The sequence below is a fragment of the Diospyros lotus genome, chromosome 5, assembly GCF_014633365.1.
Source record: "Diospyros lotus cultivar Yz01 chromosome 5, ASM1463336v1, whole genome shotgun sequence".
NCBI classification, from domain to species: domain Eukaryota; kingdom Viridiplantae; phylum Streptophyta; class Magnoliopsida; order Ericales; family Ebenaceae; genus Diospyros; species Diospyros lotus.
The window spans coordinates 25247562-25259947 of NC_068342.1; the positions used below are offsets into that span (position 1 = coordinate 25247562).

Genomic DNA, 12386 nt, shown 5'->3' on the forward strand with positions numbered 1-12386 from the left:
TATCACTACATGTCATACTTGTCTTGACATCACTCTTGCAAGAGTACTATGTTCTTTCATTTTCCTCATACTAATACCCTTTAATATAGGTCTATTGGCACAAAAAATTCAAATCTTTTCGTGTTTTTACGACTTTATTCAAAAGTTTTAATTTTGACAATAAAGTCTCGATTTGATCAATTTGTTGCAATTTTATCCACAGCTCGAATCCGATTCGTCGACGTCTAAGACTCGCTGACGTGGCATGTCACCTGACATTTTAAAATATTCTGAGTGGGCCCCACATACACACATGTAAAAAAATAGGCTTATTAGCAGGAAAAATCCAAACATTTTCGCATTTTTGCCATTTTATCCAAAAATTTCAATTTTTGCAATAAGGTCCCAATTTGATCAATTGGTTGCAATTTTATCCATGAATCGGTTCGATTCGAGAGGCATCCATGACTCCCTGACATGGCATGCCACCTGACATTTTAAAACATTTTGAGTGGGCCCCACATGCATGTGTAAAAAAATAAAAAATAAAATAATATTAAATAAATATATTTAACATATATATATGTTATATATATATGCATAAAGAGAAGGAAGCAGGCGGAGGACAGTAATGGTGATAAAGGAGGATGACAATGGCGAACGGTGACGCCAATGACCGATCTAGAAGCTGGAGGCGACGATCGATCTGGGCTTGCTCCTGCTCACGGCTACGACCACCGATCTGGGCTTCCTCCTATTGAAGCCACCTCACAGAAAGCGATCGACTACCCTCTACTCTTGCGAGTCAATGACATCTTTTGTCAACTGCCTAGCCCTCGCCGTCGGTAGCTTAAGTCGACCCCATCAATATCAACGATCAGCCATCAAGCTTTGAGATTTGAAAATCTTCCAGATCGGCCTTCATCACCACTTCTAGTTTCTAGATTGGTCACCGCTTCCAGCCCAAGATTGTCGCTTGTCACCGTTGCAGTCCTCCGTCGTTGTCGTCCCTGTCCTCTACCTACCTTCCTTTATAAATATATCTATAACACACACACACATATATATATAACATATATTTAACATTATTTTAGTTTTTTTATTTTTTGTACATATGTGCATGTGTGGCCACTCAAAATTTTTTAAAATGCCTAGTGACATGCCACGTCAGCAGGTCCTGGATGCTAACGAATTGGATCCGGGTCATGAATAAAATTGCAACAAATTGATCAAATCAAGACCTTATTGTTAAAATTAAAACTTTTGGATAAAATCGCAAAAACATGAAAATGTTTGAACTTTTCGTGATAATAGCCTTTTTTTACACGTGTATATGGGGCCACTCAAAATATTTTAAAATACTAGGTGGCATGCCACGTCAGTGAGTCTTGGATGCCGATGAATCAAATTCATGTAACACCCCCTCAGCTCAAATATCATAGGAAGGCATACACTTAACCGCCTAAGGGGTGTTAGGAAACCCCAAGCAGCAAAAGCTATGGATCGAATCTGCCAAAAGAATTGAAAGGGTTTCCTAGGCTGATATAAACACATACAAGCATTTCTTTTAGGTGGTGTTTAAGTTTAACATTAAGTAGTACAATCATCAACTGATTCAACGCTTTATTTATAACTTGATCAGGATTACACATCAAGCCACAAGATAAAAGAAAAAAACATCAAGCATCCATAATTTCCTTCCCATTTGCCTCGCTTGCCTCCTTAGTTCCTGACACGTCAAACATACCTGGAACGTGGAACATTCCAGGGGAATCAACCCAAGTTAGATAACAAATATCTAAGTGATGAGGTTTCATTAAAGAAGTAAAACATGAATGTAATGCATATATGCAAAGTGAAATCCCCTTTTGTGGAAGCCATGCCAAGGTGTTGCAATCACCCCCGCGCACACCATGCTTACATCAAACACAAATATGTGACTCCACAGAGCCACTCATGACGGCCACTAGCTTACCACAACACCTCATGCTATGTAGTGATGTAATAAGTAAAGAAACATGCTAAACAAGGAAATCAAGTGAGTAGGTTCGCATCTAACATAAGTGATTCAATAAATGATCAATATGTAGCAAGGAATATGCAAGAAACCATTCACCTTAGCTACTAGCCTTGTCGGGTTACTGTTCACAGGGGTTTCGGCTCGATTTGGCTGTAGTTTCACACAGTTCGAGTTACCAACCTAAAATATTTTTACATAGGATGATAGGAAATAAATTAAGGAATAAAACTAGAAATGTTTAGGTCAATGGGGGCTCTCACGCGCCCTTAGAAGGGTGGCCACGTGCAGCCACGCGTAGCAGCAGCTGGCGCATGTGTTGCATACGGCGTCTTCTTCCTCGCAAAGGAACCTGCAATTGAAAATTAAAAACGCTATAACTTGCTTATTTTAGCTTCGTTTCACCCTCCGTTTGAACCTACGGACTCCTCTTTTCGTGCTCTATGATCCTATGGAAAGAAAATTGACTACTTCTTTGATTTTACTACTGTATTGGTAGATTTATGGTGAGATGTCGGTAGCCCGCCACCACCCTTCTTCTTCTTTGCTTCTCTTAATCCTTTTCCTCCTTGTTTTACTTGGTGGACACCCTATACTTGCCACACCCCACTTCCACGCAAGTCTCCCCCCTTTATAGGCTCCCAAGATATCCATATCTTAATATATCCCTTTCTTCTTAGGTTATATCCCTTTCTTCTTAAGTTATCATGACTAAATCTCCCCTTATCTCTTAGAATATCCTTTAACTCTAATTTTTATTTTTCATCCAATCCTAAGCTTCCTCGTGTGTCCTTAGGATAAGATTTCATCATTACCATCATTACCTTTCATTAAAAACAAACTTACCTTTAACAAGTTGTAACATTTGCACTTAGGCCTGGTTCCTCCTTTCTCTTATTAGATTAATGCCCTGAAACCACTTCTGTTTACATTTTAACTCTTAATTTCCATTGGAAACACTTTTTCCTCCCTTAAACATAGAATCCTATCTTGATAACTCCTTCCCCTAGGTACTTCTGACCCCTCTTTATATTCACATGTTAATAAAATTAAAGATTTCTCTCTTTTCCCGAATCAAAATACCATTCATTTCATTATTATAATTTCCATTACAACATCTAAGCTTTACATCAAGCTTCGAGGTATTACATCCCTCCCTCCTTAGAATAAATTTCATCCTCGAAATTTCCTCAAGTCTCCTTAAAGTCAAAGAGATTTGGATAATTCTGCCAAATTTCTTCTTCTCTTTCCCAAGTAGCTTCTTCAATGTTGTGATGCTTCCATAAGACCTTTACTGAAGGTATCGTCTTGTTCCTTAGTACCTGCTCCTTTGTATCCAAAATTTTGACTGGTTCTTCGGGATAGGTTAAATCTTCTCGCAGCTCGATAGTCTTTACAGGAATCCTCTAGGTGGGATCAAGCTTATGTTTCCGGAGTCGAGAGACATGGAAGACATTATGTATGTTGGACAACATCGGAGGTAATGCCAATCGATAAGCAACTACCCTGACTCGTTCTAAGATCTCATATGGTCTAATGTACCTAGGGCTTAACTTTCCTTTTTTCTTTCCCTGGGAAATTATTTGAGAGGGTATAACCTTCAAGTACACTTTGTCACCTGGTTGAAACTCCAAATCCCTCATCTGGTGGTCTTCATAAGACTTTTGTCTGCTCTGGGCCATTTTGATCCGTTCTCGAATTATCTTGATTTTCTCATTTGTCTATAGCACAATTTCAGGTCCTGTTATACGCCCTTCCCCTACTTCTGTCCAACATAGAGGAGTTCTACATTTTCGACCGTAGAGGGCTTTGTATGAGGCCATACTGATACTGCTATGGAAGCTGTTATTATATGCGAACTCAATTAGAGGCAGATGTTCTTCCCATCCCTTTGAGAAGTCAATTACACATGCTCTTAACATGTCTTCCAGGGTTTGGATGGTTCGTTCTGATTGGCCATCCGTCTGTGGTGGTATGCAGTACTCATTTGTAAGCGTGTTCCCAGACGCTCTTGCAAGCTTCCCCAAAACCGAGAGGTAAACCTTGGATCTCTATAAGAGATAATGCTGACCGCTACTCCATGTAGCCTGACAATTTCCTTTACGTACAGTTGAGGTAGTTTGCTAACAGGCTGCTCTGTCTTCATCGATAAGAAGTGGGGAGATTTTGTCAGTCTGTCCATAATAAGCCAAATTGCATCATTCCCTGTTGGTCGTTTTGGCAATCCTATTACGAAGTCTATAGTGATATGCTCCCATTTCCACTCAAGAATTTCCAAAGGTTGCAATTTCCCAGTCGGTCTTTGATGCTTAATTTTGATTCTTTGGCAGGTATCACATCGAGCCAATTGTCGCGCCACATCCTTTTCATTCCCGGCCACCAATACACATTTTTCAATTCCCTGTACATTTTCGTAGCGCCAAGATGAATCGTATATTTGGCTCGATGAGCTTCGTCCAATATAGTTTGCCTTAATTCTGCAACTCTAGATACATAAATTCTGTTGGCGAATCGCAGTATGCCATTTGAGAAACTAAAACTGGGATTCTTGACCTGCCCTTGGTCATCGATCCACAGTTTCAGTGTTGGGTCTTCCTTAGTGGCTTGCCGAATCTGTTCCAACAGTTGAGAATGAACCACTAGGCCATCGATGTAACTAGAAGTTTCTTTAGGAATTTTGTTTACTGCCAATTGGCTAAAAGCCTCCACCAATTCCCACTCCCGATTCATCAAATTGGCCATCAAGGCAGGCTCTTTTCTGCTGAATGAATCGGCCACAACGTTTACCTTCCCATGATGCTCCTTGCTAAAGGATGTTAAAATAGTTGTGGTTAAATTTCATCGAAGTAATCTGGTAAATTGGGATGATGTACCCAGTGTGATCTTGCAGTAATGCATGAAGATGGGATTGATTGGTAGAGTTGGTAAATAGCTCGAGAATGATACGTAAGTGCCGTGGAGGGTGAGACTTACGAAATGGAAGCCAACCATCAGATGGGGAAATTGAAGCGTGCAGAGGTTTCAAATAAAGTAATCTCTAATCCAGTTACGTGAGTTATGGTAGGCTGAACGTGTGGTTAAGGCACGGTTTGAAATCCGAGAAGGTGTGCAATTGCACAGTCTGGTGTTAGTCTTGGTTGTGTCGATGCGAAATGAGGAAGTGTCCTCATGTGGCACTGGAAGGGTTTCCAGTTGATGACACACGAGAAATTGCCAAGTGGTAGCACCTAATGGCAATAATGGAGCGTGAGGCTCAAGGGTTGTGGTGTAAAGCCTTGTTGGTTGCCGTGTATGCCTTTAGTATAAAAGGTTCAGCGGGTCCTGGTGATTAGACCAGGCTGATTGTGCAAAGGAGATCCAAGGTGATAAAAGATGGTTGGTCAGGGCAGTATTGTGCCGCTTGAAGGAGTGTTACTCCGTAGCGAGGGATGTAAATTGTAGCGTTGAAATGTTGTCAGGGCAGAACATGAGATGTTCTCCCAAGAGAAGTTGAGCATGAGGCAATAGTGTGGGATGAACTTCATACGGGGCTACAACTCTATCAGGTGGATCACCCGGGGGGAAAGCCAACGTGATGGCGAATGCCTGAGTAGGAAGGTGAGTCCTACGGCATCAAATGGAAGTGTGAATTCCACATGAGTGGCAGGGGTGATTCCCAGTGAGTAGAGTTTAAATCAAAATCATAGTCAATGATTGCAAGAGTAGTGCTTGGAGACAGGTTGTGTTGGTCGTGAGCTGGGTGATCCAGCTAAAGCTAATCGGGTTGGTTAGTCAGAAGTTGAGGGCAAATTTAAAATATCACCAATGGGTAAAGAAAGCTCGAAGGAAGAGCTTATGGGACGAGATTGGTTTCCAGTAGTGGTGTTGAGGTGATGAAATCACCTAATGACTGTGAGTGATGCAGTTGAAGGGATGCCTTGGAGTGTGGGCAATTGATGAGAATTAACCTCCTGTCTAAGGTTAATGGTTGTGAAAAGAAATTGGCTAGTGAAGTTGTGGTGGTGTTAGAGCCATGTGGTTGCTCACCAAGTGGTGTGAGTTGATTGTAGCAAGTGTATGAGAAATCTGGGAAAAGCCAGAGTCTCTTAGGGATTTAGCTAGATGCTATATGTATAAAAGGTGATTTGAGGAAGGCGACCTAAGAGTGGGGTCGTGCTAGTTATGGTGACCAGTGAGATTCAGAGAGCAGCAAGTCTTTTTGAGATGGCATGGTGGTGTCATCGTCGCGGTTAGGGAAAAGAAGTTGTCAGAAAGGTCAAAGGTAACCATTGTGCATGGTAAGACCTTGAAGCCGAGTGTGAATGGCCATGAAGGCTGGTATCTGTGAATTTTGAGATGCAACGACCGTGGGGGAGAAATTCGTTGCTGTCATGGTGATGTCCTTGCCAAGGAGGACAAGAGGAACCATTATGCATAGTTTAAATCAGGTGTCTATTGCGGGTTGAGAATGAACCTGATGTAGGATGGCTGAAAGTTCGTGCCTCAAGAGTAAGAGGCTTTGCTGAGAAATTGTGAGATTTAAAAGGTCCCAATGAAAGTGAAGCTGGGTGAGAAAATTTGGCCAGAAGACCACTACAAGAGTGGGGGGTGTAACCATGATGGCTTGTTGTGGTGTGGACCAAAGGCACGAGTCATCCTACAGGTGCGATGCATAAGTGATTGTGCAGATGGTAATAAGCCAATCACTTGTGCCACGCACCGTGGGTGATGACGAGGGCTGATTAAAGGTTCCACGACCCTAAGCGCAATGGTAGGATCCTGGACTCGTGGTAGGGTAAATAGCCAAGGTAAGGCCTAGCATGGGAACATGATTGTAAAAGTTGAAATGGGGTGAAGAATTGAAGAGGGGTTGCTCAGTGAAGAGTTCCCTGGTATGGGTATGAGACCCTACTAGCCTGTGATATCGGCTAGTAAGTATCGTTGTGTGCTTAATGCGAAGAACTCCTGGTTGGGAGAAGGTTATGGCCCGAGCATGCTTAAGCTCAAGGTGAGATTGAAATGGTGCATACGTTGCCAAGCTCGATGTGAACTCGAGCAGTGCACAGGGTTGAAATGTGTGATAGCCTGGCATGGTGTTAGGTAAGTCAATTTTGCGTAATCGTATCGATAAATGAGGGTCGGCTGGTCAAAGTAGAAGACCATGTATGAAATGGTCGAAGTTGGCAAGGTGAGCCAAATGGGTGCTTCCCAGGTAGTGCTAGCATGGTAAGTTGATCGGTAATGAGAGGTTACCATGAGGATCAACTCAAGCTATGCAGGCATGTGATTAATGGCGGTATGCCATGGTGGAATGGGTGTCCGAGTGTCAAATGGGCACTAGAATGTGACATTGCGGTGAATGATCAGTGCTAAGACGTTGCTGGTTGGACCAGCGTAAAATCGTGGCCATGTGTGATTGGCAGTAAGAAACGTTGTCGTGTGTGATCGGCGTAAAATCGTGGTTGACTGATCAATGATGCAATGTTAGCGTATGTGGTTTTGACTGATGGAAAAAATGGAAGTGGACTGCAAAGTGATGCTCGAGGTAGCGAAAATCCATCCAGAAATGGATAGCGTTGCGGTAAGCGTGATCAGCAACCAGTTGTGCAATTTGGCAAGAGGCCAAAGTGGTGTTCGGTTGTTGAATGTCCTCGAGAGTTGGAAGATCGAAGGCCTAAAGTGAAGCCTTGAGGTAGGTGTAGCCCGAGGTAAATGTGAAGAATGGGTAGGCTATGGGATTCTCGAGCAGGAGAATTTGGCAAGTAGCCCGAGAATGTGATTGTCTTGGGTAGGAGATGATGGTAAAGCAAATTTCGAGGACGAAATTCTTTTAAGGGGGGAGGAATGTAACACCCGGTGTTACAGGTGTTAAAAGAATGAGAAAGAAAGTGAGAAAATTCCAAAAATGCCCTTGAGAAGGTGTTGGATCCTTGAGATTGAGGGTGCCCTATGAGAGGGGTATTTTGGTAATTTGGATAATGAAGTCTAATAAAGGGTAATTTGGTAAATTGGAGATAATTCCAAGATGGAAATTAAGTGTGAAAGTGAATTAGTTCCCATTTTGCATTATGTGGAGATAAATGGGATTGAAAATTCACAAAGGGTATTTTAGTAATTTTGGAGAGAAATTCCATAAAGGAATTAAATATGAGAAAAAGGGGAAATTAATTATGGGAGTGGAAATAATTAATTTTTCCTAAATTGGTGTATTTATTTGGTGGTGCCACATGGATGGATGAGATTAAAGCTTGGAAGCCAAGTTGTGTCTTAGAGTGACACTTGGCATATTCTTGTTCAAGCAAAAATGGTGGCTTTTATTTAAATGGAAAAGAAAATAAGATGAGCCATTTTAGCCATGTGGGTGTAATGATTACTTGAATTAAAGAAAATTCCAAAAGAAAATGGGAAATTAGTCACCCATTAATGTTTGGAAAATGTGGGATTTAATTTATATGTATTATGTATATATATATGTCTTTCAAGATGATAGCTTGAAAATAGTCCCATTTAAATAAATGAGAAAGAAATGGGAATTCAAGATAATCCAAGGGTGGAGGATTTGTCTTGAAAGTGGAATTAAATCCAATGAATGAAATTAAATCCTTCAAGTGGGCATGGATTTCCATGTGGGTTTATTAATCCAAGAGAAGAGATGAGGTGGAAGGTGGAGATTTAATCTCCAAAGAAAATCCAAAGGTTGGGATCTAAGCTCTCCATAAGTCTTGGATTGTGCTTTCTTGAATGGTGGGGATTTGGTCTTGGAAAAGTGAAAGAAATCCAATGGTTGAGATTTAAGAAGACTAAGGCCATGGGTTGTGTTTCTTTCAATGGCTAGGATGTATTCTTGAAAAGTAAAGTGTATGGCCAAGATTTGTTCTTACAAAGCACATGGATTGTGCTTTGGGTGAAGGGCTAGGATTTATTCTCTTTAATCCATAAGATCCAAAGGCTAGAATTTGTTCTTGAATAATGGGAGAAATAATACAAATAAGCAAGTGTAAGGAAGACTTGTCTTCTTTGACCATTTGAAGAGAGAATGAAAGAAGAGAGAAAGAGATGGAGAAGTCTCCCATTTTTGGAAAAGAGAAGAATTTTCTCCCAAGAGAAGAAAGGAAAAGAAGAAAGGTAAGGGAGGTATTATTTTTCTAGCCATTAAAGGCTAGGTTTCCTTCCTTTTTCCTAAAGTATTTCTTCTAAATCCATGAGATTTATTTTGTTCAAGGTTCTTTCAAGGAGAAGAGTGGGAATAAAGCTAGAATGGGTTCAAGCTTCAAGGAATGGAGTTAAGGTAAGGGATAGCCCCATGGGATGGTGACTTGCAAGTTGTAAGTATGATGCATGAATTCTATGCGTGCATTGGCATGTTGTTTGTTCTAGGACCTATGGCCATGAGGTTGAGTGGGGTAGGGTAGATTAAAGCCTCAAACCAAGGTGGTTGTGAGGATGTGGAAGCCCTAACCATGTTGCATACATGCATTGGCATCACATTTATTTATTCATGTTCATACTTTTGTCATTGCACCCTTATTGAACTTAATGGCTCATGAGGTTTTTATCCTCACCATGTAGGTATCTCATGTGCAAGAAGGAAGGGATCTTGGAAGGTTAAGCATGCTTGATGAAATGAAGACCCTAGGGAACTCATGTAATTTAGCTTGGGTTTGGAAGCCTAAGCATGTTGTAAATTTTTTTTTTTTTATTTGATTGTTAATGGCTTGTTAAAGCCTAAGATCATGGGTGTATTTCATCTCTTGAAAGTATTTGATTTTATTTTTAGGATGAGATGTTGGCTTATAGCATGTGAAGCCTAAGTTGTGGTGTAAGTCTCATTGTGGGGAGTGTTGTGAGAAGCATCCAAAATGTAAATAAAAAGGATTTTTGTTGGAGAAATAAAGGCAAATTTGAAGGAAAGTGAGTTATTTATTTATTTTAAATTTCTGGAAAATTTGGGGTTTAAATGCCCAAGAAAAAAAAAAGAAGTGTGGAGGCAGCTGCAAAAGGCAGTAGGGGGGGCTGCCAGGCGCACGGGCGCGCGGCCGCCTGGCGCGGCCAGCGAGCGCGGTCGGCCCGCGTGGTCGCGGCTGGGGCCAGCCCGTGCGGCTGCCCCAACCAGCGCGCGGCCAGGCCCAGGGAGGGCCCAGCCTGCCGTGGGGCCCGCGTGAAAAAAAAAAAGGGGGGGGGAAATTCTGAAATTAGGGGGAGAAAAAGGGGGGAATAATTAAGCCCAATTTTGGGAGATTTTGGGCTATAGAAAAAATTTATAAAATTCCCCGAAGGAGTCCCCGAGTGATGAAATGTTGGAAAATTGGAGGATTTTCTGAGTATGAGTTTCCCCTTAGTCTAGCCCGGTGTTAAGAAGCATCTTGAGGCCGTTAGGCGGTGTAGCGGGTTATTTCTTCATTCATAAGAAACTCGCGAGGTCCTAGGGTGTTTATGGATCCTGGGTAAGCGAAGGGCCAGACGAAGCCTAGTTCCTACCTAGGGCATTTCGTCACGAAACATAGTCTACCCTTCAAATTCGGGCTTTGGGGCAAGGAATCCAGGAGATTATCATCGATAACACCCGCGAGTGGGAACGGGGCATTACAGACATCCTCCTTCTTAATCCTTAACTGATAATAACCAGACCTCAAATCAATTTTAGAAAATATTTTAGCACCCTGCAACTATTCAAATAATTCATCAATCCTAGGGAGGGGATACTTATTTTTGGTAGTCGCCTTGTTTAGTTGCCTATAATCAATGCACATTCTTAGGCTTCCATCCTTCTTTTAACAAACAACACAGGTGCTCCCCAGGGTGAGGTATTGGGTTGAATGAATCCTTTATCCAAAAGGTTTGCAACTGACTTTTAACCTCTTTTAATTCTGTAGGGGGCATTCTATATGGTGGTATGGAAATGGGATTTCTTCCTGGTACAACTTCTATAGAAAATTCAATTTCCCGGTGAGGGGGTAACCTAGGTAAGTCTTCGGGAAACACATCAGAAAATTCATTTACTGCTAGCGTGTCCTCAAGTTCAACTTTCTTATTTTCTATTTACACACTAGCTAAGTACCCATAGGTTCCATTCTCTAGCATTTTGATAGCTTTGAGGGCTGTTATCCATTTAATCCTTTCATCACTTTCTTGTCCATGAAACTTTTCCCAAATTCCCTGGTTATTTTGAAGTTCTACCGTTTTTGTCTGACAACCAATTCGGGCCTTGTATGTGGAGAGAAAATCCATTCCAAGGATTATATCAAAATCTTGGATTTCTAATGATGTGAGTTCAAGTGCAAATTTACTGTCACCTAACTCAACCTTTCCTTCCTTATACCCCGTGCTAGTTCTTACTTGTTTCCCTAAAGAAGTAGCCACAAGCATAGGACACACCAAATCCTCTAGTAATGTGTAAATCCAGGATCAATTAACACTTGTACTGGTGTGTTGAGAAAGATCATTGTACCTTGTATGACTGATGGGCTTGTGTCGGCATCTCTTCTCGTCAGAAGATACACCCATCCTTGTCGCGGTTCTTGGTCTCCTCTACCTGTTCCCATTTGATCGACTTGCTTCCTTTGTGGGCAGTCCTTCAAGAGGTGACCGACCTTCTGACAATTGAAGCACTTAGGTCCCTTGGGACAATCACAAGCCAAGTGGTCACTCCTCCCACGTGAGTAACATCCTTGAGTCCGGCTCTGGCATGCCCTTCCAAGATGGAACTTCTGACACTTGGGACATCTACTATTAGGCTTAAAATTCCCTCCTCGGACTCCTAAGTGATGCTTCTTCTCCGCGTTCCTGCCCTCAGGCTCCTGCAGCTCCACCCTTAAAGCATTCATTCGAACAAGGTTACTTTGCACTGTTAACGCTTGCATAACCACCTCTGCATAACTACGGGCCCTTAAGGAACTTAATGCCAGTTGTATCTCAAGTTTTAGCCCGTCAAGAAATTTTTGAGATTTTGCCTCCTCATCAAAATTATAAACTGGTATGTATTTAATTAACCGAGAAAAGCTATCTTCATACTGGGTAATTGACATATCCCCAGTTTGTTTTAGGTTCATAAATTCTCGGCACTTTTCTAACTTTTTGCATAAAGGAAAATACTTAGTGTAAAATAATTCCTTAAACTCAACCTATGTGACAACTGACATACCTTGTCTTGTAGGGTCGGGTAAAGTTCTTTGCATCATCTGCCACCAATGGTCCACCTCATCTCGGAGCATGAAAGTGGCACAAATTATTTTCTCCCCGTCCCCACATCAAATGAAGTCAAAAATCTTCTCGAGTTGTTCTATCCAATACTTACTTTCGCTTGGGTCAGCGTTTTCCCTTCCTCGAAAAACAGGAGGACTTAATCGTTGAAACCTGTCGATGGTATCCGACACTTGAGGAACATTTTGACCCGGTGGCTGAGTCCCTTGCA

The 12386-nt window shown here is 41.7% G+C and overlaps 1 protein-coding gene across 1 annotated transcript in view; it reads left to right on the forward strand.

The window, feature by feature from the left end:
- LOC127802163 (uncharacterized) overlaps positions 1-10925 on the forward strand; it is a 33794-nt gene extending 22869 nt beyond the window's left edge. The window contains exon 2 of the mRNA XM_052337865.1: positions 10849-10925. Within this exon, the coding sequence (XP_052193825.1) occupies positions 10849-10925 (77 nt within the window). The remainder of the gene's footprint in view (positions 1-10848) is intronic.
- Positions 10926-12386: the final 1461 nt, after the last annotated feature.